The sequence below is a fragment of the Mchenga conophoros genome, linkage group LG3 (assembly GCF_057382185.1).
Source record: "Mchenga conophoros isolate Kocher_MC1m ecotype Shallow Benthic linkage group LG3, M_conophoros_male_GT1.1, whole genome shotgun sequence".
NCBI lineage: Eukaryota > Metazoa > Chordata > Actinopteri > Cichliformes > Cichlidae > Mchenga > Mchenga conophoros.
In genome coordinates, this window is record NC_140528.1 from 31,229,713 (window position 1) to 31,256,089 (window position 26,377).

Below are 26,377 nucleotides of genomic sequence, written 5' to 3' on the forward strand. Positions count from 1 at the left end.
CAGCCAAAAACAGCAGGTGCAGGCTCAGGTACGGCCAGGGACAGAGTCAAGACTATGGCTAAGGGTCATCCGCAGATGGGTAACCTTGATTAACCCTTTGCTTTGGCTTATCAAAATAGGTCACGGCACATTCAAAAGTTAACACAGCAAGGGGCATAATCTTATGATATACATGTGAATACTTGGACTAAATATCAAATATATTGGGTAAATGCTTTAACATACTGATAAATACCCCAGTGTAGTTTTATAGTGTGTGTGTATACATGATTATATAATCCTTAAGGAGATTTTATTGTATTGTGTTCATTACTGACTGTAGACAGATGATAGTTTTGCTACATCAGAGCAAAATATCTTATGTTTATTGCAGATGTGTGGTACAGACATCACTCAAAAATTCCACTACACTAACCAACCAGATATAGTGGTACTAGACAAGCAGAACAAGAGGGCCGTAGTCATAGATGTAGCGATACCGAATGACAGCAACATCAGGAATAAGGAACATTAGAAGCTGGAGGAGTACCAAGGGCTCAGAGAAGAGCTCCTGGAGATGTGGAGGGTGAGGGTAACAGTGGTCCCAGTGGTAATCTGAGCACTAGGTGCAGTGACTCCCCAGCTAGGAGAGTGGCTCCAGCAGATCACAGGAAAAAAATTGGAGATGTCTTTCGAGAAGAGCGCAGTCCTAGGAACAGTTAAGATACTGCACAGGACCCTCAAGCTCCCAGCCCTGTGGTAGAGGACCTGAGCTTCAAGGTCTAGACCACCCACATGGGCAAATGGGGAATTTTTAATGTCTCTGTTGCATCATGTCTTAATTATTCTTTGGCACTGATTATTAAAAGAGTGAGTGAGATGTACATTTATAGCTCTTTCTTGTTCCTGTAGAGGAGGAGCTTGCCAGGGTACGGACAACCTTTGTGTGGAGGGTCTCACCAGAAATTCTTATACAGCTGCTTGAGGCCCTTGTAACAGAAAGTGTCTTCAATGATTTGGAGAAAGAATCGATATTGGAGGGGAACCCTGTTAGAGCTGATAAGGCACGTTGTTTTATTGACACAGTGAGGAAAAAAGGAGACAAAGCATGCAAGATAATGATCAGACACCTTCAGACCATAGATCCTTCTCTCTTCTTTCAACTGCATTTATACTCTGATCCATCTGCTCTGCAAGGTAAGCTCATTTATCTCTAAATGAATGGTCACCTTTCAGCTTGTTGAGGTATAAAAGTGTGAAACCTCAGAATTAATTGTAAGAAACCTAATTCTATAACATATGTTTGGATTTGTTGAAAGGCTGCAAAATATTTTCCAGAGGACATGGAGGTATTTTGATGATTATTATAAACCTATGAAACTACTTAGAAGATCAAATGTGAGCAGCATTTAAATAAACGCCAGTCTTCTTCACTTGGTAAAACCATGGAAACTGATTGCTTTAAAAAAAATGAACATATCATAAGTAAAGTATGTTAGGATTGGGTACATACGAAAAGCTGTAAAGTAATTCATTATTTTGTGGGTTTAATGTTTTCAGGAATTACATTTAGGAAATCCCGGAGCCCTTTTTGATGAATTTTGGGTAGAATGAGCATAAAAAAATATAATGAATATAATAAGCAGCAGGCAAAGTTCTTCACATAGCACCCCCAGACCAGGTTTGACTGGATATGTTTTTTTCCTTTTTTAATGTTTTTTTTATTCAGATAGTCTTCAGAATTGTCAGCCTAAACTTAAGTCCAACCTGAAGAAGAAGTTCCAGTGTGTGTTTGAGGGGATCGCTAAAGCAGGAAACCCAACCCTCCTGAATCAGATCTACACAGAGCTCTACATCACAGAGGGAGGGACTGCAGAGGTCAATAATGAACATGAGGTCAGACAGATTGAAACAGCAAACAGGACACCAGACAAACCAGAAACAACAATCAGACAAGAGGACATCTTTAAAGACTCACTTGAAAAACAGGAACTAATCAGAACAGTGCTGACAAAGGGAGTGGCTGGCATTGGGAAAACAGTCTTAACACAGAAATACACCCTGGACTGGGCTGAAGACAAAGCCAACCAGGACATCCAGTTCATATTTCCATTCACTTTCAGAGAGCTGAATGTGCTGAAAGAGGAAAAGTTCAGCTTGGTGGGACTTGTTCATCACTTCTTTACTGAAACCAAAAAAGCAGGAATCTGCAGCTTTGAAGACTTCCAGGTTGTGTTCATCTTTGATGGTCTGGATGAGTGTCGCCCTCCCCTGGACTTCCACAACACTGAGAGTGTGACTGATGTTACAGTGCCCACTGCAGTTAATGTACTTCTCACAAACCTGATCAGGGGGAAACTGCTTCCCTCTGCTCATATCTGGGTAACCACACGACCTGCAGCAGCCAATCAGATCCCCCCTAAGTATGTTCACAGAGTGACAGAGGTCAGAGGGTTCACTGACCCACAGAAGGAGCAGTACTTCAAGAAGAGATTCAAAGATGAGGATCAGGCCAGCAGGATCATCTCCCACATCAAGACATCACGAAGCCTCCACATCATGTGCCACATCCCAGTCTTCTCCTGGATCACTGCTACAGTTTTGGAGGATGTGCTGAAAACCAGAGAGGGAGGACAGCTGCCCAAGACCCTGACTGAGATGTACATCCACTTCCTCGTGGTTCAGGCCAAAGTGAATAAGGTCAAGTATGACGGAGGAGCTGAGACAGATCCACACTGGAGTCCAGAGAGCAGGAAGATGATTGAATCTCTGGGAAAACTGGCTTTTGATCAGCTGCAGAAAGGAAACCTGATCTTCTATGAATCAGACCTGTCAGAGTGTGGCATCGATATCAGAGCAGCCTCAGTGTACTCAGGAGTGTTAACACAGATCTTTAAAGAGGAGAGAGGACTGTACCAGAACAAGGTGTTCTGCTTCATCCATCTGAGTGTTCAGGAGTTTCTAGCTGCTCTTCATGTCCATCTGACCTTCATCAAGTCTGGACTCAATCTGCTGGAAGAACGACAAATAATCTTCAAGTCTCAAATAACAGAATCTGCAGAGAAACACTTCTACCAGAGTGCTGTTAATGAGGCCTTACAGAGTCCTAATGGACACCTGGACTTGTTGCTCCGCTTCCTCCTGGGATTTTCACTGCAGCCCAATCAGACTCTGCTACGAGGCCTGCTGAAACAGAAAGGAAGTAGCTTACAGACTAATCAGGACACTGCACTGTACATCAAGGAGAAAATCACTGAGAATCTGTCTGTAGAGAAAAGCATCAATCTGTTCCACTGTCTGAATGAACTGAATGATCATTCTCTAGTGGAGGAGATCCAACAATCCCTGAGATCAGGAAGTCTCTCCACAGATAAACTGTCTCCTGCTCAGTGGTCAGCTCTGGTCTTCATCTTACTGTCATCAGAAAAAGATCTGAATGTGTTTGACCTGAAGAAATACTCTGCTTCAGAGGAGGCTCTTCTGAGGCTGCTGCCAGTGGCCAAAGCCTCCAACAAAGCTCTGTGAGTACGTTTGTACTCATTTCTATTTTTACATAAACATTGTAATGATTTCGGCCCCCTTTAAAAAATATGTTCAAGGTTCTTTATTTGGCACATGCATAGTTATATAACACACAGTGAAATGTAGCCTGACACGCTCCTCGACATGTGCAAAAATGTGTGTGTGGGGGGGGGGGGGGGGGGTAGAGGAAGAACACTGAACACACATATATATATATATATATATATATATATATATATATACAGTGCAGTGGGGCAAAAAAGTATTTAGTCAGCCACCGATTGTGCAAGTTCCCCCACCTAAAATGATGACAGAGGTCAGTAATTTGCACCAGAGGTACACTTCAACTGTGACAGACAGAATGTGAAAAAAAAATCCATGAATCCACATGGTAGGATTTGTAAAGAATTTATTCGTAAATCAGGGTGGAAAATAAGTATTTGGTCAATAACAAAAATACAACTCAATACTTTGTAACATAACCTTTGTTGGCAATAACAGAGGTCAAACGTTTACTATAGGTCTTTACCAGGTTTGCACACACAGTAGCTGGTATTTTGGCCCATTCCTCCATGCAGATCTTCTCGAGAGCAGTGATGTTTTGGGGCTGTCGCTGAGCAACACGGACTTTCAACTCCTGCCACAGATTTTCTATGGGGTTGAGGTCTGGAGACTGGCTAGGCCACTCCAGGACTTTCAAATGCTTCTTACGGAGCCACTCCTTTGTTGCCCGGGCGGTGTGTTTTGGATCATTGTCATGTTGGAAGACCCAGCCTCGTTTCATCTTCAAAGTTCTCACTGATGGAAGGAGGTTTTGGCTCAAAATCTCACGATACATGGCCCCATTCATTCTGTCCTTAACACGGATCAGTCGTCCTGTCCCCTTGGCAGAAAAACAGCCCCATAGCATAATGTTTCCACCCCCATGCTTCACAGTAGGTATAGTGCTCTTGGGATGCAACTCAGTATTCTTCTTCCTCCAAACACGACGAGTTGAGTTTATACCAAAAAGTTCTACTTTGGTTTCATCTGACCACATGACATTCTCCCAATCCTCTGCTGTATCATCCATGTGCTCTCTGGCAAACTTCAGACGGGCCTGGACATGCACTGGCTTCAGCAGTGGAACACGTCTGGCACTGCGGGATTTGATTCCCTGCCGTTGTAGTGTGTTACTGATGGTGACCTTTGTTACTTTGGTCCCAGCTCTCTGCAGGTCATTCACCAGGTCCCCCCGTGTGGTTCTGGGATCTTTGCTCACCGTTCTCATGATCATTTTGACCCCACGGGATGAGATCTTGCGTGGAGCCCCAGATCGAGGGAGATTATCAGTGGTCTTGTATGTCTTCCATTTTCTGATGATTGCTCCCACAGTTGATTTTTTCACACCAAGCTGCTTGCCTATTGTAGATTCACTCTTCCCAGTCTGGTGCAGGTCTACAATACTTTTCCTGGTGTCCTTCGAAAGCTCTTTGGTCTTGGCCATGGCGGAGTTTGGAGTCTGACTGTTTGAGGCTGTGGACAGGTGTCTTTTATACAGATGATGAGTTCAAACAGGTGCCATTCATACAGGTAACGAGTGGGGGACAGAAAAGCTTCTTACAGAAGACGTTACAGGTCTGTGAGAGCCAGAGATTTTCCTTGTTTGAGGTGACCAAATACTTATTTTCCACCCTAATTTATGAATAAATTCTTTACAAATCCTACCATGTGAATTCATGGATTTTTTTTTCACATTCTGTCTCTCACAGTTGAAGTGTACCTCTGGTGCAAATTACTGACCTCTGTCATCATTTTAAGTGGGGGAACTTGCACAATCGGTGGCTGACTAAATACTTTTTTGCCCCACTGTATATATATATATATATTAGTATATACATTGGGTGAGTGTGCAGTAGTAGCAGCAAGCAGGTGAATTCTTTACATTAAAATGAATAGACATCTGACTATTTTACAGGATAGACAATATAAACATATTTAAAATTAAAGGAATTTGAAATGTACATTGTGCCTTGGTTTAGAGTGTCTGGAAGAGAGTCCTGTCTCAGTCAGTTATAGATGATGTGAGAGGGCGGGTGTGTGTGTTTAGGGCCCGGATGGCTTGGGGATAGAAGCTCCTCTTGAGTCTCTCTGTCCTTGCCCGGAAGATGCGGAACCTTCTACCAGATTGCAGAAGTTGGAACAGTTTGTTGCCAGGATGGGACGGGCCCTTCAGTATCTGCGCTGCTCTAGTCCGGCATCTCCTGGTGTAGGTGTCCTGAAGCGCGGGGGGGGGGGGGGGGGGAGCAATCCTGCAGCAGCGTTCTGCTGTACGGATCACTCTCTGGAGAGCTTTTTGGTCCTTTACACAGCTGTTCCCGAACCACGATGTCATGTTCTGTGTGAGGATGCTTTCCACAGCGCCTGTATAGAAAATCCTGAGGATCTTTGGAGAGACCCTGAACTTCCTCAGTTGTCGTAGGTGATACAGGCGCAGCCTAGCCTGTATATAATGGATATAAACCGCAGCACTGTGGCGGGACGTCATCTGTGATGCCACTGCAGGTGTTATGGATGCACCTGCGCAGCATGTACAAGAAGAAAGAAAGAAAGAAAGTGTACTTTATTGGTCCCCGTGGGGAAAATCGCTCTCTGCATTTAACCCATTCACTCAGTGAAGCAGTGGGCAGCCATTGGGCGCCCGGGGAGCAGTGTGTAGGGACGGTACCTTGCTCAGGGGTACCTCAGGGTAGCTGTTCAGGGGAATCGAACCCCCGACCTTCCGATCATGGGGCCACCACTCTACCTACTGAGCTATCCCTGCCCCCAACATCTCGGTGGCATAAAAAGCTGTTCCTCCCTTTGATTGCGTTCTTGTTGTTGTGTACGTGTGGCTGGCAGGAAGAGAGCTGCAGCCGAGAAGTCATCCAAGCAAGCATCCTTGTGTGTAAATAGCTTGTGTAAATAAAGCATGGTGCAAAGCATGGAAATGTCAGTGGGTCTGTTGTGGTATACGACAGACCCACTGATATACTCAGTCAGGTGTATCATACCTTTAATGTGTCACAGCAGCAGAAAGTATTAGGATTTCTGAGACATTTGTATATGCAGTTGTTATCAAAGTACAGATCCACTTTGGGTAGGTTTTAAACTATGACACATCATTTACATTGCTGAAATCAACACTGAACTGTATAGACCTGTGTCTGTGAAGGTTCTCAGTCATCCAGGTCATCGTAGACTAAGGAGCTTGCAAAGAAAAGTGTCTGGACTTCTTTGAGTTGCTTGAAGACTTTTCACCTCTCATCCAAGAAGCTTCCTCAGTTATAAGGGTCAATTGGTGGGGAGTCCCAGATTTAAACCCACTGGGAGTTTTCCCCCAAAGGGGGACAAAGGACCCCCTGATGATCCTCTACCTAATCACATGAGCCAATTTGTGAAAGTGGGTGTGGGACCTAATCAGCCAGGGTTTCGGGTGAGCTCACTGTGAAACCTGGCCCCACCCTATCATGTGATTTCCTGAGGTCAGATGGCTGAGTAAGTAAATTCTCTCGTGACAACCTTCTCAAACTGTATATCTTGACTCTCAGGTCCAGAATTTGCACTGCACTTTTCTACCAAACAGAATCTCAAAGGGAGAAAATGCAGTGGAGGCCTGCGGCACCTCATGTCCTGCAAAAAACAAAGGGTCCAACCAGTGATTCAAATTGCGTTCATCCTCATGAATGAACTTACAAATCAAACTTACAATCAATTTTAATCAACTTTTCTTTGCAAACTCCTTTGACAATCAACTTTAAAGTTTTTTTTTTAAGCTGCCCCACGAGTCTGGGGGTGGTAGACGCTGGTCTGAACAGATTAATGCCCAGCCATTTGTAAGACACACACCATTGGCGCTCAGCTATACAGATGTCCAATCATTCACTAGCTGGGCCAGCATCCTCATTTTAGGTTTTGATAGCGTTTTAGTTGGTAAAGCTCAGACAGAATTGAGCTGCGGCTTGGGGAAAGCCTCGAAGGAGACTGGTGGCTGCTCCCGGTCCTGGCAGATCCCCAAAGAAGGCATTCCCTAGGGCAGTAAAAACTCTGCATTATGAAGGTTAAAGACCTTTGAAGTAATTCAGTTTTCAGTGACAGATGCTTTAAGACACTACGATAATATCTAGAGGAAAAACCCAACAATCGTATAACCACCTATAAACAAGCACTTTGGCGACAATTTACTTTGGGTAAGGTAGCGATAACTACCGTGCCGATTTCTGAAATGAACAGAAGTGATGGTAAGCAGCTTTGGAAGAAGCTGGCATCCCGGTGCCAAAGCTTGCAGCTGCATTTGCATAGGACAGATAGAGGAAGAGAAACTGGCATCCTGGTTCCAAAAGCATGCTGCTGCATTTTGCCAATGGGGGATACAGGAAAGGGAAACTGGCGACTCATTCATAGAAAAGTTTGCTGCTATGATTGTTACAGTTACCGTTTAAAAAGGTGACATTTAGAATACAGTTACTTTGTTGAAATAAATGGATTACACGGCGGTACTTCCCTGTTTCATTTTGTCGCGGGTCAGGACTGTTTGGGTTTTGTTTGACAGCTATGTTCTGTTGTTCCAGGCGGCAGCGTTACGGTTGCCATGGTTACAGGGTGACGCTCTCTCTCTCTCTCTCTCTCTCTCTCTCTCTCTGCGTGTTTCCTGGGTGAGAGAGCGCTTTTTTGTTGTTGTTGTGCTAAGCTAAAAGGCAGAATGCTACATGCATAGCTCTAAAGAATGTAGCTTCATAGGCAGTGTAGTCCGTGCTGCAGGGAAAATGGACTGCCATACCCGTTATGTGTCTGTGAGCGAGGGAGGGAGAAAAAGGAAAAGTACGAGTTGTCACCGAGCAAAAACGGGAGCTGGAAGCATGTAAATACACTCAACAAAAATATAAACGCAACACCTTTGTTACTGCTCCCATTCCCCATGGGATGGACGTAGAGACCTAAAATTCATTCCAGATACACAATATAACCATCCCTCCCAAACAGTGGTCACAAATCAGTCCAAATGTGTGGTAGTGGGCACATCTGCTATATTGAGATAATCCATCCCACCTCACAGGTGTGCCACATCAGGATGCTGATCTGACATCATGAGTAGTGCACAGGTGTACCTCAGACTGCCCACAACAAAAGGCCACCCTGGAATGTGCAGTTTTGTCTCACAGCAAAATGCCACAGATGCCACAAGCAATGAGGGAGCGTGCAATTGGCATGCTGACAGCAGGAATGTCAACCAGATCTGTCGCCCGTGCATTGAATGTTCATTTCTCAACCATAAGCCGTCTCCATAGGCGTTTCAGAGAATATGGCAGCACATCCAACCGGCCTCACAACCGCAGACCTCGTGTAACCACACCAGCCCAGGACCTCCACATCCAGCAGGCTCACCTCCAAGATCGTCTGAGACCAGCCACCCAGACAGCTGCTGGAACAATTGGCTTGCACAACCAAACAATTTCTGCACAAACTGTCAGAAACCGTCTCAGGGACGCTCAACTGCATGCCCGTCGTCCTCATCGGGGTCTTGACCTGACTCCAGCTCGTCGCCGTAACAGACTTGTGTGGGCAAATGCTCACATTCGATGGCGTCTGGCACGTTGGAGAGGTGTGCACTTCACGGATGAATCATGGTTCACATTGTTCAGGGCAGATGGCAGCTGAGAATGTCCCAGTTCTTGCATGGCCAGCATACTCACCGGACATGTCACCCATTGAGCATGTTCGGGATGTGCTTGACCGGCGTATACGACAGCGTGTACCAGTTCCCACAAATATCCAACAACCTCGCACAGCCATTGAAGTGGAGTGGACCAACATTCCACAGGCCACAATTGACAATCTGATAGACTCCATGCGACGATGTGTTGCACTGCATGAGGCAAATGGTGGTCACATCAGATACTGACCGGTTCTGGGTCCCCAGACCCCCAATAGCGCAAAAAACTGCACATTCCAGGGTGGCCTTTTGTTGTGGGCAGTCTGAGGTACACCTGTGCACTACTCATGATGTCAGATCAGCATCCTGATGTGGCACACCTGTGAGGTGGGATGGATTATCTCAATATAGCAGATGTGCCCACTACCGCACATTTGGACTGATTTGTGACCACTGTTTGGGAGGGATGGTTATATTGTGTATCTGGAATGAATTTTAGGTCTCTACGTCCATCCCATGGGGAATGGGAGCAGTAACAAAGGTGTTGCGTTTATATTTTTGTTGAGTGTATAATAATAACTACAGCAGCCAAGAAGAGTGCCTGACGAGCCCAGTTGTAAGTAAACTATTAAGACTCGACTGTACACTGTGTTCGTGTTTTCCTCCGAAACAATAAGTTCCGTTGGAGCAGCCTTTCAACGCCTCTCTCTGTCTCTCGCAAGCAAAGTTGACCCACACAACAAAGTAAAGCTATTTTTTGGCTACCAGCCCGACACGGAACCCACCGTATTAGCCAGAGGTCCCTTTACTACGGTTCGGAGCTGCAGACCTTCAGTAACAGTAATAAATCACAGCAATATTACATTCACGTAGTTGTAAACAGCATGATAATATATTAAGTAAACCAAAGTATTCAGAATACGTTACTGTCATTGAGTAACATAACGGAATACGTTACAGAATACATTTTGGGGCATGTATTCTGTAATACATTTTAAAAGTAACCTTTCCAACACTGGATGTAACCTGTTTGTGTATTACACCTGTCGATGGATTGTGTTCTGGCATGTAAATAAGAGGTAGGAGACAACACTGGATCCTTGGGTTCTATACTGCAACATCTGCAACACATAGAAATACAGGTCTGTGGAGTATGTGTGTCACACACCTGCTAGGGTACCTCTCCTCCAGCCATGGTGAAAGGAGCTGTTTCCTGCAGCCTAATCAATTCCACAATAATATAATAAACCAAATGCAATAAATTGTTTTAAAATATTAACTTAAGCTCTCAAAAAAACAACAAAAGCACAAAATAATAAATATATCACTGTTGAATAGCCAAAAACCACTTGAAGGAAAAAATACACAAAACAATACATCAATCAGACAAGCAAATATAACCCAAAAACCAGGACCCAACATTTTGGTGCTTATAATTCAAACATTAAACTCAAATACAATCATATTAAGAAACGCCATTCAACAGGCAATACAACACTGTACCACAAACACAATCAATGAAAAACCACATTCCCGGAACAAAAAACCATCTCGATACCTGCAACACATAGAAATTCAGGTCTGTGATCTGTGTGTCACGCGCCTGCTAGGACACCTCTCCTGACAGAACACAGTGCATGCCGTTAGCAAAATACGGCAGCGATTCCTTTCAGCTCCTGCTAGTGATCAGGCTAACTTAGCATGCAAGTACTACAGCTGCATCCTTGGTCTAAAACTTATTAAAAACTTGTATTAGTGAACTCAGCCTCCTACCAAAATTACACCAAATGAGTCTGTTAACAAGTGACCAAAACGCAGCAGTTCGGGTATATTCAAATTGCAGCTTGAGGCCTTAGGGAACTTTTGTTAGCTCAAAGCAACGTGACAATGGCAATGCTGAAAGGAGCCGTGACCGGGGCACACATGCATGTGCCTACGTTATCACGCAGCACATAACCACACAACACACACAGACATAGGCAGGATGTTTTGGTGAAATTCAGAAGTATTTAACACATATGCTACATTCACCCCCCGAATTTCACCAAAATCACTACACATCTGAATGTTACTACAGAAGAACCTGGCACCTCAATGCCAGAAGGTTTGCTGCTGCTGTTGTGATGATAAATGCAGTGAAACTGGCCACTCATTGACAGGACGCTTGCTGCTTCATTGCAAATCAGGGATACAGAAAGAGGCAGACATCTCGGTGCCGGAAGTTTGGTACTAGAAAATCTTGATGCTGCGTAGCGAATGGGGGATGAAGGAAAACCTGATAGCCCAGTGCAATCCCCCCCCCCCCCCTCTGGCAAATACGTTGGGTTCCGTGTCGGGCTCATAGCCGAAAACTAGCTTTACTTTGTTGTCTGGGCCAAATTGCTAGCGAGAGAAAGAGAGAGGCATTCCAATGGAACTTATTGTTTCGGAGGAAAACACGAAAAAAGTGTACAGCTGGGTCTTAATAGCTTACTTACAACTGGGCTCGTCAGGCACTCTTTTTGGCTTTAGTGGTTATTATTATATTTGCATGCTTCCAGCTCCCGTTTCTGCTCGGTGACAGCTCATACTTTTCCTTTTTCTCCCTCCTCGCGCTCACAGACACATAACGGGTATGGCAGTCCATTCTCCCTGCAGCATGGACTACACTGCCCATGAAGCTACATTCTTTAGGGCTATGCCTGTAACACTCTGCCTATTGCCTTCATATTAAATCATTTTTGTGAATAATTTTTTTAAATATTTCTTCACGTCATTATGCAGGCCGCAAGTAGAAGTGACATGGGCCGTGAGATTGAGACATAGTTATTAGAGCCTCTTAATGCGTGTTTTCTTTGGGGCGTGGAAACCAAAAATAGAGAGGGCATAGCTGAACATATGAAACAGGAAAATACCACAGTGTAATCCCTTTATTTCAGCAAAGTAACTGTATTCTGAATACCACCTTACCACCTGTAATGGAATACAGTTATTCATATTTTGTATTTTAAATACGTAACGGCAGTACATGTATTCCGTTACTCCCCAACACTGATGGTGTTTAAAGGCAGGTGCGCGAAGATGAGCTTGTCCCTCCTACCTGGTGTTGACAGGTGTGTGGAGCTACGAAGTACGCTGTAGCTTTGCTGTTGGAGTTGCAATTTGCTTCTGCACATAAAACATTTGGATGTGTGGGGACAAGAAGCAGTTGACCCAGGCTACGGTCCAGTCTGAATCTTTAGCGAAAGAATATTCTTGGGATATTAGGTACGGTTCTTCAGACATCTTTAGGAGGTTTAGTTGTCTTAAGTTGTTCACTCACAATCTTGTCTTAATTCCTGGAGTCTTGTTCTTCCTTTCTGAAGCATTCTATTTTAGCCAGAAGAATGTTAGTACATCTTCTTATGTTGGTAATCCAAGCTCATACCTTATATCTCATCTTCAGTGCAGAGATCTGATTTTTACATTTATGACGTGGCTCCTGTAATTGTAGAGAAAAAAATAAGCCATCAGAAAAACCATCGAGTATGGAGAAAAAACTCAACTGAAATTGTTTCTTCTCAGAAGTAATGTATTATTATAACTGGATTCAGTGGTTCTGGAAGGCTACTGTAACAATCTTTCACACAGAAATACATTTTGCTTCTTGCTTTTCCTTTTGTGTTTTCTGACAGCAATCATTGTTAAATTAATTTGGCATTTCAGATCATCTTGTCTGTGAAGGTTCTCAGTCATCCAGGTCATCGTAGTCAAAGGAGCTTGCAAAGAAAAGTGTCTGGACTTCTTTAAGTTACTTGAAGACGTTTCACCTCTCATCCGAGAAGCTTCTTCAGTTCTAAGGTCAAATGATGGAGAGTCCCAGATATAAACCTAGTGGGAGTAACCCCCCCACAGATGGTTTGAAAGAGGAGTGAAAGAAGCCATCTATGTCCACTGTGAGCGACCATCTTTGAACAGAGGCGGGTGTTTACGACACCAACTCTCTGCCATCTATAATCCAGTTTTGAGATCCCTTCCCAGACGCCTTAACGCCCACTCACATCCTGGACCATCTGATCTCAGGAATTCGCATGATAAGGTGGGGCCAGGTTTCACAATGAACTCACCCGAAACTCCACACCCAGTTTCACACCTTGGCTCAGGCGATTAGAGGATCATCAGGGGGTCCTTTTGTCCCTCTGTGGGGGGTTACTCCCACTAGGTTTATATCTGGGACTCTCCACCATTTGACCTTAGAACTGAAGAAGCTTCTCGGGTGAGAGGTGAAATGTCTTCAAGTAACTTAAAGAAGTCCAGACGCTTTTCTTTGCAAGCTCCTTTGACTTCAGATCATCTTCTTCAAATGCACCTTTTAACTGGGGGGCTCTTTTATATCATTAATGTTTGTAATCCAGCATTATATATTATGTTAAATAGGTAATGAGTAGAGCAGGGCGATATGACCAAAAATATTTATTATGATATACATTTGAAAATTTGTGATAATGATATAACTGACGATATAATTGACACTAGACAAATACTTTACAACTCCACAACTTTATTAGTGCAAAAAAAAAAAATCAACGTATTTTCACTTAAACAAGCAGCTGTTTATTATGTGCATTAAAGTTATATAAAAATTTAACAGTGCAAATGTAAATTCCTTGCTGACAGTTTAACAAAAAGGCATTTCTAGTGGAAAATGGCTATATCCTCTACATAACCATGTATAATATCCACAAAACTTATATACACACAATACGGTAGTGGTGGGCGGATCGATCCAAATATCGATAGTACCGATACCAAGTCGGCATCGGTATTGGATTGATACTAGCCTAGTGAGATTGATTATTTACTTTGAGTTCTGCTCGTTTTCGGCAAAGACGAAACAGCCACGTCGCTGGACTTGCCGCTCCTGTGAATTTGTTTACATATTAATTATATTTTTACCAGTTTTTGTTGTTGAGAATTTTAATTGTAATTTTTGTATTATAGTTTATCAACAGTATGTGTTTTAATTTATTTTACTGGTTTGCGTGCACTTAGAATTTTTCAAAAAAAAAAAAAAAAAAAAATATCGCCACCACGCCAGACCCAATGGCATTTTCATGCTTCGTAGCATCATTTATTCTTAAAATAATCCTTTCTGTAACAGTAAATTCAACGGCTGCAGCTCTCCCACTGCCAGCCGTACACATCACCACCACCAAAACTGCAGCGGCATCGCAGCATCTGCCATGTGCGTATGAAAACAAAGGCACTGGGCATGCGTGTTTTACCCATATTCTATCGCGATATTTCATTTTCTTATCGCTGCCCATCGTTATACCGGTATTACCGTGAACGGTATGATATTGCCCAGCCCTAGTAATGAGTGTAATAATGTGAAAACAAAGATGTATCTTGCTGTAATTTTTGATGGTGTGGATTTCCACTATCATATTCCAGAATCGGGTTCTGTAATTTTTGCATCAGCATGAGACGACTTTATTTTCAATCGTGATCAAAGTTTGTTTTCAGAAGTAGAAGCTAAAGCGGTGCTGTTCTTAAGGACCGAGTGCTGCCCTTCAGCAGATGTCCTGAAACTGGCCAGTCTAGTCTGGCAAGGCTAGTGACAGTAAAAGGAAAGAAGCTCAAGTTGCTTGCTTCAGATAGAGAATTAAATGAGAGAAATGGTCCAAGACGGGACAAATAGGACTTATTTTGGCCTGAATATACACAGATATTAAAATCTTCCCTGTTTTCCTTTTAGATATGTTGGTATAATTGTGTTATTTTATAATGTTTTTATGTTGGTATAATTGTGTTATTTTATAATGTTTTTATTTTTTCCAGACACAATTTTTAAGTTTATTTATTTTTGTTTGTTTGCTTTTAGATTGAGCAGCTGTAACCTCTCAGGTAGAGTCTGTGAAGATTTGTTGTCAGTTCTCAGCTCCCAGTCATCTAGTCTGAGAGAGATGGACCTGAGTACCAACAGCCTGAAAGATTCAGGAGTAATAAAGCTGTCTGCTGCAGTGGATAGTCGACACTCTAAACTCGAAATTCTCAGGTCAGATCAAGTGCTTGTTGTAGTTTCTTATTATTTTTCATTATTTATAAAATTTCAAGACAACCTGTTAAACAAAAGGCAATAAAAATTATTTAAAATTTTGGATTAATCATTGCTAATTATTGATTTTTCATGTTTTTTTTTTTAATTTCCAGACTGAGTGTGTGTAACCTCCCCAAGAAATGCTGTGAATCTTTGTCTTCAGTTCTCAGCTCTCAATCTTCAAGTCTGAAAGAGCTGGACCTGAGTATCAACCACCTGCAGGATCCAGGACTGCAACTTCTATCTACTGGACTGCAAAGTCTAAATTGTAAACTGAATACGCTGAGGTCAGGTTGAGGTCAAATTATATTTGTTTGTTTAATTAACAAATCAAATATCTAGCCAATAAATGTCAAGCCCATCTATATGTTGTTTTATCAAAGTAGGGCATTAAAGAATTCTGAAAAAAAGAATATCGCTTAATCTAATAGTTCCTCACCGCACCCTTGTTACAATTTAACAAGGGCATTTCTTTTAATGGTCATATTATTTTTTTCAGACTAAGTCAATGCACCTTCTCAGAGAGAAGCTCTGAAGCTCTTTCCTTGGTTATCAGCTCCCAATCCTCTAGCCTGAGAGAGTTGGACCTGAGTAACTCTGACCTGCAGGATTCAGGAGTGAAGCATTTATTTGTTGGACTGGAAAGTCTAAACTGTAAACTGGAAATTCTCAGGTCAGTTTAAAAATTTTCCATCAAAGATCATTGAACACATTATGTTTATAACTGAATCAATAGATCATCTTTATAGAAGATGGATCGTCAGCTTTGCCTTTGGATGGATTATTACCTTCTAAATTACTGTCTTATATTTTTTCATGGTGGAACTTTTTCATAATTTCTTCTGCTCTTTTTGAAATTTAGTGCAGTTTTGCTTCCATAACATACCAAGTTCCTAAGAAAATGTTGGAATGATATGTTTAAGTGTTGGTTACTGTCCATGTTTCTTTATATTATTGAGACTATGTGGAGTGTAAATGAAATAAGGACCTAGTTTTAGTAAAACTAAAAGTGACTCATTTATTTGGCTGGAAGAAGGTGTGATAGAGGGACCCAAATGCACACAGTGTTGCAATGCAAGTCAATGTTTTGTTCAGAGATTTTCAGTGTTCAACTTTTCAACTGTCATCTCAGCCCAGTACCACACACTCTTCTTCCTCTGGAACAGCAGCAACTGGAATAGGGAAGACATGTTTACTGTGATGGATATCCGCTGTGCCAGCCAGCTTTCCCTGGCACTGTCCCCTGAACCCGCTGCTTCACCACTCCCATGCAGCCACAGCAGGCGATTTAAAACATAAACTACAAAGAGAGAAACTGAAAACTACAAACTTATTGAAAACTGAAAACATGCTAGGCCTGAAAACACTGCCTATGGGAAACACTGGGTCAGGGAGAACAGAACTCCCACAAAATACCCTAACCCTAACCCTAACCCCTAACCCTATCCTTCAAGCCCAGTCCTCTACCAGAGGCCTGGGAGCTTGCGGGTTCTACACAGTATCTTAGCTGTTCCTTGGACTGTGTTCTTCTCGACAGATATCTCCAATTTTGTTGCTGGTATCTCCACTTCCTAGTGCTCCGATTACTACTGGCCTGCTAGAATCTTGGACCCTTGTCTCAGGGGCATCTTTACACAGCCTGCACCTGGGATCTTGCCTAGTGTGACAGACCCCAGCCTCTATGGATCTTGTACTCAGAGCTTGTTCCTGTGCTGCCATGATTAGTGCCTCTGTGCTGTCTTTCAGTCCAGCTTTATCTAGCCACTGTTAGGATTTCTGGATGTCTGTCAGTTCCTCTATCTGCCCATGGTAAATACCATATCATACAGGCGCCTGTAGTTCCATGATGGTTCTTCCTCTTCCTCCTCTTTCTTGAGTTTCTGATAGAGTTGGATGTCTCGAGACCGGTCTCGAGACCAAGACCGGTCTCGAGACCACTTTTACGTGGTCTTGGTCTCGTCTTGGTCTCGTCTTGGTCTCGACGGACTTTTGTCTTGGTCTCGGTCTCGACGGACTTTTGTCTTGGTCTCGGTCTTGGTCTCGCTGTTTCGGTCCTGCGTTCTCAAATCGACATAGTGTTTGGGAGATTTGGAGTCAACCATCAGCGGAGCGGGGGGGGGGGGGGGGGTGGCTGGCTTACGGGGCTTAAGCCCGGGTCATTTTTTTCAGAAGCATGGGATCTTTTGGAGTGTAATTTTTTAGTTAGATGCCTGACTGACAACTGTATAAAACAAAAACAACACACGAAGCACAGAGCGCACCGTCATAAATTCCCCCTAATTTTGGTATGATCCGAGCTCAGGCACTAGGCGACTGAGCACAGCACCCATGTGAACGAGGGGGGAGAAGCTGCTGCCTGCGAGTTTGCTGCAGACAGAGGAGAGCTTAAGTTTGACCAGGTATCAAAGAAAATCATTCGTACTGAACTAATAATGTAAATATGACGGTGTATCACAAAAGATTGATATCAAACTGATCACTTGGTTGCGTTACTTGCTCTTCGAGTGAATCAACAAATGGATAAATAAAAAGCCGAACAGCAATGCTGATTTTTTAGAGAGTCTTAGCTTACATTTCATATTTTCAGTTGTTACCCTCCACGGCTAAACAAACTCTCTAAATCGGTTTCAATTGTGTACTGATGTACACAACAATGGACATAAGGAGCTTCTTTCAAAGAAAAAACTCAGGTAGATGTTATTTTATATATTATGCTTTGGATGTTGTTCAGTATATCTATGCAAAACAAGAGGAATTTCAATACACAGCAGTATATTCACAGCTGAAACCAGATATTTACATACACTTTATGGAGAAAACATAAACTTTTTTTTACTGTTAAACATCAATTTAGAGTAAACTTTTGTTTTAGATAAATAAATGTTGAAATATCTTTTGAATTAGTTAAATGTCAGAATAAAAAGAGGAGCTGTCTATTTTAATCACTTTGATCAAATGTAGGAGCACGTGTACACTAAGTTTATTGTTAATTAATAAGAAACTCCAGACGATTCGATTCTGAGCTGAAGAAGCTTCTGATAGGTTAGTAGAGTCCATGTGAGTAAATTGGTGGCACACCTGTGGATGCATATAAGGCAAAACACAGAGCCTGTTTCTGTGACATGGGAAAATCAAGAGATGTCAACCAAAACACCAGGAAAAGAACTGTGGAGCTCCATAAGTGTGGCTCAATTTTGAATACAATTTGGTGCCATTTGCAATTAAGAAATACAGATAGTTTCTCTCTTTACTCTTAAAGTTAACAAATATGTTTTTTATATTTATCAATCTAAAAAAATAAACATTTAGTCTGATTTGATGTTACAATTAAAAAGTGTTTTTATCTGAAGAGTTTGTAAATATCTGGTTTCAACTGTATATTTGATGATGTTGCTGTTTGGCTTGATTGTCAGCACAAAGAGGGAGAGAGAGGAACAGAGAGGGAGAGAGAGAATGACGACAGAACAGAGATGAACAAGAGCAGGTGAGACACACGTTAGTCAAATGGTTGTTTGCCAAAACTCATCAGAACATGTGCCTAGTGTTTCTTTTTAGATACCATTTGTTCCTTTTCAAATTCTATATTTATTAAGTTATGCAGGCTTGTTTGCACAACAAGGCTAAATAATTATATAATCTTTTCTCAATCTAAATATTGTACTTTGGTAGAATTTTTAGTGCTACTATCATCTAGTTCTGATTCTGGTTCTGTCTTGGTTACTGTTGTAGTCCTGTTTTAATTCCGGATCAGTTCTGGGTCTGGTTGAATTGGGGTTTAGTCCTCGTGTCTCGATACAGGCCCGACTTTCTTCTGCCTTGCTGCTTAATTAAAAAACTAGTTTAAGGTGTCCTGCATATGTATATAGAATAGCATCTGGCTGCAGTTTAAAGACTTTTTTTGTCTCGGTCTTGGTCTCGTCTCAACTTGGTCTTGGTCTTGGTCTTGGTCTCGATACCCTCTGGTCTTGGTCTCGGTCTTGGTCTCGATACCCTCTGGTCTTGGTCTTGTCTTGGTCTCGGATTAGGCGGTCTTGACTACAAGTCTAGTTTCTGATGCCTGAGGTATTCACTGAGCATTCAGCTGGGATAATCTTCCTGATGTATTCGTGAATGGTCATTGTCTCATCCTGGATGGTAATACTGACACTCACCAATCCCCAACTTCTTTCCTTCTGCTTAGCGTACAGCCTCAGGGTGTGGATTTGAGGTGAAATCCTCCATGCATGCAGTTGTTTCTATTGTTTCCTTTGGCTACCTTATTATCCTAGCAGGGTACCTGATCATGCGTAGGTGTTGATAGCCCGTATATTGTTCTTAACGTTCACCTGACTCCTCAGGACTTGCCTTACTCTCTGCAGGTAATTGTTGGTAGCAGCCTCTTCATAGTTCCCATTTGCCCGTGGGATCCCCAGGTACTTGCAACTGTCCTCTTTATCTGCAATTTTGCCTTCTGGTAGTTAAATCCCCTCAGTTCTGACTACCTTCCGTCTCTTTGTTATCATTGGACTACATTTCTCCAGTCCGAACGACATTCCAATGTCATTTCTGTATATCCTTTTTAATATGGATCAGTGAATTGATGTCTCATCCACTCTTGGCAGACAACTGCTCCATTCTGTAGTCAGTATCCGTAGCCAGTCTTGTCAATGATCTTACTGAGGGGGTTCAGGCCTATGTAGAACAGCAGCAGGGACGGATTGTTGTCTGCCACATTCCCATTGAGTTCATGATGAAGGCTCTTAGGTCCTGTTGGTCTTGTATAGGTCTAGGCATTATAGGATCCAGGTATGAAGCATTGAGTCATAGGCCTTCTTGTAATCAAATCATGTAGTTCACAGTTTGGTCAGCCTGGTCTTGCAGTCTCGTTTGATTGCACGGTCTACCAGTAGCTGGTGTTTTCCACGTCTGTTATTAGTCTTAGTCTACAGTCTCCTTCTCCATGGAGGGTGCTGCTTTGTGGATGATGATATATTCTCACACTGATCCTGCATGGTGATGCTACCATCCACCCACTCCTCCTGGATTCACATCTTCATCATCATCTTTATCAATCCTCACAATATTCCACCTTCATCCGCTTCATGTTCAGGTGCCTAATTTTCTCCATGGGTTATGGTGGGACGTTGAGTGCTGAAGTCAAACAGATCTCAGAAATTAAAGACTGATTCATTTATATTTTGTATTATGAGAAGCAGCTAGCTTATCCATTATTCTCCTTATAGGCTCGGGCTATTCATAGATTTGCTATGATACTCTGAGCATTTTTTCTGTTTTCACTCGTAATGCTTTTTATATGCATATCCTTAACTTTTGTCCTCTCTGTCCACAGTTTGTCTTTTGTTCTTTTCTCTTCGTGCACATCCCCCTGTGCCCACCTCCCACCCAAACAGCCATGTTAAATGGCTAGTCTTGATCCCCAATGCTACAAAGTGCTCCTCACACTGATGGTCTTATTGATGGGGCTTTCTTGCTGATATTTCATAGCAAGTTATATTGTACAGTAAGTTAACTTGCGCTGCCTAATTCGTTTTTCTTTTTAGTTGTAAGTACAGTTAAATTAAATCAAACAGATGGTTAGATGTTATTGTTTCTAACAAACAGAAAGTCATTGGTTACAGATGGATTGTTGTTTTGTGTGTCTGCAGTCTGTCAGGCTGTCTGATCACAGAGGAAGGCTGTACTTCTCTGGCCTCAGCTCTGAGCTCCAACCCTTCCCATCTGAGAGAGTTGGACCTGAGCTACAATCATCCAGGAGCCTCAGGAATGAAGCTGCTGTTGGCTGGACTTAAGGATCCACGCTGGAGACTGGACACTCTTAGGTATGGAGAGAATGTCTGTTTGAGAAGGAAGAGCTGCATACATTTCAAGTGCAAAGGGAAAGCCCTTCTCTGAATTGAGGAGGGGACCTAAGAGTACATCTTTCACCATCTTAGAAAGCTGTGATTGCAGCCATTCCCCAACTCTCTGGGAATGGTACTCATGGCCATTGATTACTGATCAATGGTTGTTGATCAATAGTCATGATAATTTGCATAATAATGATAATGGAACTGACCTTATAGCCCATTGTTCATTCAATGGTGCTAGTTTCAGTTATTGTGCAAATGTACTGTTTATAAGTTTGGGGAAACCTGCAGTTACTGAAGAAGTTACTTGAATGAGTGACAAACATTTTCTCCCACTAACAACACTACGTTCAGATGTACAGAATCAACTTTTTGGGATTTCCTACATTCTTCATTCACTTTCTGTTTGTTTCATGCAGATGTAACATGAACAATCACACATGTAGGAACAGTTTTTCTTTGTTCACAGCATAAACTGTAGTCTAGTTGAACAATGAAGAGATAAATATGTAGCAATTTCCGAGGAGAACTTTTCCAGGAACAATAATAAATGTCTTTTGCTCATATTTTTTTCACCATTTGGATAGATTGCTTTATGTTTAACAATGCACTGCTAAATTATTTTTCTCTGTCTCACCCTGATTCATATCAAATTAATCTCTGCATAAAAATGTACTAAAGACACATTCATGCGGGCCTCATTCTCTGACTCCCCGGGCTCTTGCCACCTCACCGCTGCATCATGCAGCTTCCGGCCTAGAAGATCTTACTTAGAGCTCAGTAGCAGACACGGTGGCAGATTCAGGGCCGCCATCTGGGGCTTCCCTGACAGCAGTGGCAACAGTTGTGGTGCCCACTCTGCCGCTGACACACCTCAGCAGTGGCCTTAAAGGTCTCCAGGAAGACCTGGGAGTCATCTCCCTCCCCTATCCTGTGCAGCGACACCGACAGTGGATGGGGGATGGTGATGCTGTAGCCCCGACCTGCCACTTCTGCTACTGCCAATCACATGCGCCTGAAGTTTTGCCAGGTGCTTCTGCTGCACCACAGCCTGATTATTGTTCATTGCCACCATGTAATATGCAGCAGCCACGTCATCAAGTGGAAACACTGTCCATGTTTATTTTCCACTTTGATTGCCATGACACACACTACTGGCAGCCTCTTCATTGTTTTCTGGCTTGGCACCCAAGCATGCAGCTTTCCAGCTGCACTCTGACACTCTCCAGTCTCAACTCCAACTTAACTAAAAATCACAATGTATTGTCATGGTGGCCCTGTGGCTGACAAACATATCCCACATAGCAAAATTGGTATGGCCCACACACCGCAAAGAATGACGGCCCTTTGGTGGCCCAGATCTGGTTTTCCAGAGGTGGCCCACACATGAGCCAGCACAAGGCCAGTTGCAGACACACTGGTGGTCCTGTGCTGGCCCATGTGTGGATTAACTCTGGCAAAGGAAACTCTGTTCAGACAGTGAATGGACTGATTCTTATATAGCGCTCCTCTACTTTCCCGGATTACTCAAAATGCTCTATACAACATGCCACATTCATGCAATCAAACACTTTCTTTGAACTGAATGCCACATCAACCAAAACCACAATCGGGACAGATATGGCATGCCATCGCATAAACAGATCTGGCCCACATCTGGCTGCCATACAGTCTACCATGACACTAGTCAGTCAGTCAGTCAGAAGTGACAGCTTAATGCCACATCTGGCCAGACATCTTTTCTATGAGCCTGGGCAACATAACCCAAAACATATGCCATCACATAGACAGTGCCATCTATGCCAGCCCTGGCCCATATCTGGATGACATACCACTTACCGTGCCAGAAGTCAGTCAGCAGTGCCGGCTTGATACCAGATCCGGGCCAGACCTGCTTGCTATGTAGGGATTGTTCTTCAGCATATTGCATAACCAAAGATAAATGAGGCCGTGTTTCTCTAAAATGATGTCACTGCCTTATTTTTTATTTGAGCTGTCTTAGCCTGGTGAGACTCAGGCTAAAATATGTGGGTTGACGCTGACAGTGGGGATAACTTTTCAAGTAACCTTCGAAAGCTCCAAATTACCACGAAATTCATGCTTATAATAAATGCATGTAAGCTTCTGACCACAAATTTAAGAACAGCTGAAATTTTTTGAATTTTTGTAATATTATTCATGTTCAAACAGATGAGCTCACATGTAACCCACCCTCAAATATCTCAAATATGATCTAATCTCCTGAACTGTAAAAACGTGATTAAATAAAACAATTTTTGAACAAACTTGTTCAACACACTTGAGTAACATGGATTTTTCTTTGAAGATGAATTCCATTACTTTAGTATACAACAAATCATTAAATTTCATAATAAATTGTTGTTTCAGATTTGGTTCATACTTATGTGAAGTATAAATGCCTAGAAATGTATCATACTTCTTAAAATATTTTGAATTGAAACTACATTTGAAAATATTAAAATCCAAGTACAAAAATGAGAAGCTTTTCAATGGGAGCAAAAATTGATAGGCGAACATTTTACTGTCTCACACATTGTTTTGGGGTTCTATGTAGAGAAAATGTTGGACTGTTCCTTTTAGAGATGGCACGATACCACTTTGTTATGATACCGATACCTATATCATGAATTTGGATATCTGCCGATACCGATATGAATCCGATATAGTGTGTTTTTTAATAAATACTGTTTTTTTTATATCTTGCTGCATTTTGTATAAGTTCATACTTAAGTTTAAATAAACAACAACAATAAAGCTATTCTATTAAACCTGTATGTAAAAAAATGCACTGTGCACAAAATATTTCATAGTTCAGCAACACTGATCAATCTAATAAACTTAAACCTGCACCATCCTCCATATTCTGGTATTTTAAAGAGTACTTAGCAGAAATATTAAGCAACATAACTAATGGGGTTGCAAACTCCCAGCAAAAGAAAAAATAGGGAACCACCCCCCACCTCATGATTCTTAATCGACGTAATCAACTTTAATTTGATGCAATGTGAAAAAAAATACACAGAAATAAATTATTTTTCCACAATAATTAAATAGATTCAACATCTTTCTTCAACAGAATTGCAGAATTCACAGATGGTACTTTCCCAAAGGAAAAAGTACTATAGCTTACTAGGGTATATTAGACTTAACAGTTACTATACACAGTAATGGACTTCTATACATTTTAAATCAGATGTAAAATGGGTGTAAGATTCAGATAATTATTTATTAAAAGCTAGACATTTTAAATGAGAATAAGAAAGAAAAGTGTGTCTTTGTGCCCCCTTTTCCCTGTTCATGCCCTATCAGCCCCCCTGGCTAAACTTTGCTAGATCCGCCCCTGCACAGTTACAGCCGTCAGCTACGTAGAAAAAGATCCTCGAGTAGAAAGTAATATTAAATAAATTCTAACAACAGCTTATCAAGCTTAAACGTGCTGCAGTTGTTCAGCCGCTGGTTTCCTCTTTCTGGTGCAAAGTGGGCCAAAAGCAAAGAAGAGAGACGGACTCGCGACAGAAAAGCCGATCAGCTGATCATTGATCAGTTTCATGATTGAAGTAGCAGCAGGAGAGAGAGAGAGAGAGAGAGAGAGGCAGTCGCTCCGTATATCGGTTGTTAAGCTTAACATGGGAACAAACATTCATAGATGAACTTACACACTTGCTTTACTTCTCTCTGGGATAACTTTCTCGGAGATGAAATACTGGTTTGGTAGCGAAGCTCCAAATACATGCAGCCGCTCTATCACGTGACGCATACTGCTCCGACGTGCTACGGTTATGAGCCGAGTTACACTGTGTTGCAAGTTTTGTGAGGTGTTTTCATGATATTTAATGGATCGGATTACATTTTTTATTTATTTATATTTATTTATAACCGATCCAGTAATTTAGGTCAGTATCGGACCGATACCGATACGTGATATCGGATCGGTCCATCTCTAGTTCCTTTATCAGTGTCTAACAGTATGTGGATGCGAGCCATGTAATGTCCATGTGTGCATGCTGAAAGAGACTGTGCTTGTCTGACGCCCTCCTCCTTTCAGGTTGGAGCCTGCTGGAGTCCGATGGTTGACACCAGGTCTGAGGAAGTGTAAGTGTGTTTTTAATGTGGTTCATGAAAATAACGCAGCACACATTCAATCATCTTCAAACTGTTACATCACTAATTCATATCTCTGATGTCAGGAGTCATCATCAAAGTGTCAATCAATGAACAGATGATGGATCAATAACTGCAGCTGGATTGTGTTTGTTCTCTCCATCAGATTCCTGTCAACTCACAATCGACACAAACACAGTGAACACAAACCTGCAACTGTCTGACAACAACAGGAAGGTGACATATGTGGAGGGGGTTCAGTCATATCCTGATCATCCAGAAAGATTTGATGTTCATCCTCAGCTGCTGTGTAGAAATGGTCTGACTGGTCGCTGTTACTGGGAGGTCAAGTGGAGAGGAAGGGTTGATATATCAGTGAGTTACAAAGGAATCGAGGGAAAAGGAGACACTTATGACTGTAGGTTTGGACAGAATGATCAATCCTGGAGACTACGCTGCTCTAATGATGGTCCTCATTCTGTCTGTCACAATAAGAGAGAAACATCCATCTCCTCCTCCTCCTCCTCTTCTGTCTCTAACAGAGCAGCAGTGTATGTGGACTGTCTTGCTGGTACTCTGTCCTTCTACAGAGTCTCCTCTGACACTCTGATCCACCTTCACACCTTCAAAACCACAATCACTGAAATGCTTTATCCTGGATTTTCGATCTGTTCTAGTTCCTCAGTGAGTCTGTGCTAAGTTGAGTGTAAAGAGTGAACTCCTGTTAGAGAACACTCTGACTCTTGAAGAGATAATTCAGTCTGTACATGTCTGTCTCTTTCGCTCAAACTCATTTTCAGAGTCATAAATTCAATCAGTTTATGTTTTAAACTGTTAAATGATTCCTTGTAAACTTTAGCAATCATTTTTGCAAACTAATAAGTTGAAAATGCTTCAGCCATATAAGATGAATGTATTGGCTCAATAGTTTATAAAGCAACATTTAATGTCTGAAAAACATTGAGACTGTTAAAGACAGCAAACTGTGTCTTCGTAGTAAAGGGCCCAGTGCGCTCTCACTGCTGCTGTTTATTTCTAAGGTGACGGCTGCACATTGGAGCTGTGAAACTTTAAACTCCATTGAGACATTAAAACTTACTGTCCCACAGCCTGATAAAGGGGACGTGGAAATCGCTGCTGTTTGTGGCAGATCAAAGTGAAATAAATGTAATTGGTTGA

General features: G+C 42.2%; 1 protein-coding gene across 4 annotated transcripts in view; it reads left to right on the forward strand.

The window, feature by feature from the left end:
• Positions 1–26,377, forward strand: part of LOC146578128 (protein NLRC3-like) — a 30,408-nt gene extending 4,031 nt beyond the window's left edge. For 2 of the 4 annotated variants that reach the window (XM_085257436.1, XM_085257445.1), the window contains 8 exons: positions 892–1,176; positions 1,709–3,500; positions 15,015–15,188; positions 15,344–15,517; positions 15,730–15,903; positions 20,876–21,049; positions 25,143–25,189; positions 25,365–26,377. In XM_085257436.1, the coding sequence (XP_085113562.1) occupies positions 892–1,176; positions 1,709–3,500; positions 15,015–15,188; positions 15,344–15,517; positions 15,730–15,903; positions 20,876–21,049; positions 25,143–25,189; positions 25,365–25,897 (3,353 nt within the window). In that variant the 3' untranslated portion in view covers positions 25,898–26,377. Of the gene's footprint in view, positions 1–891; positions 1,177–1,708; positions 3,505–15,014; positions 15,189–15,343; positions 15,518–15,729; positions 15,904–20,559; positions 20,731–20,875; positions 21,050–25,142; positions 25,190–25,364 lie in introns of those variants that run through there. The other 2 variants (XR_014889972.1, XM_085257457.1) reach the window with 2 other exon arrangements.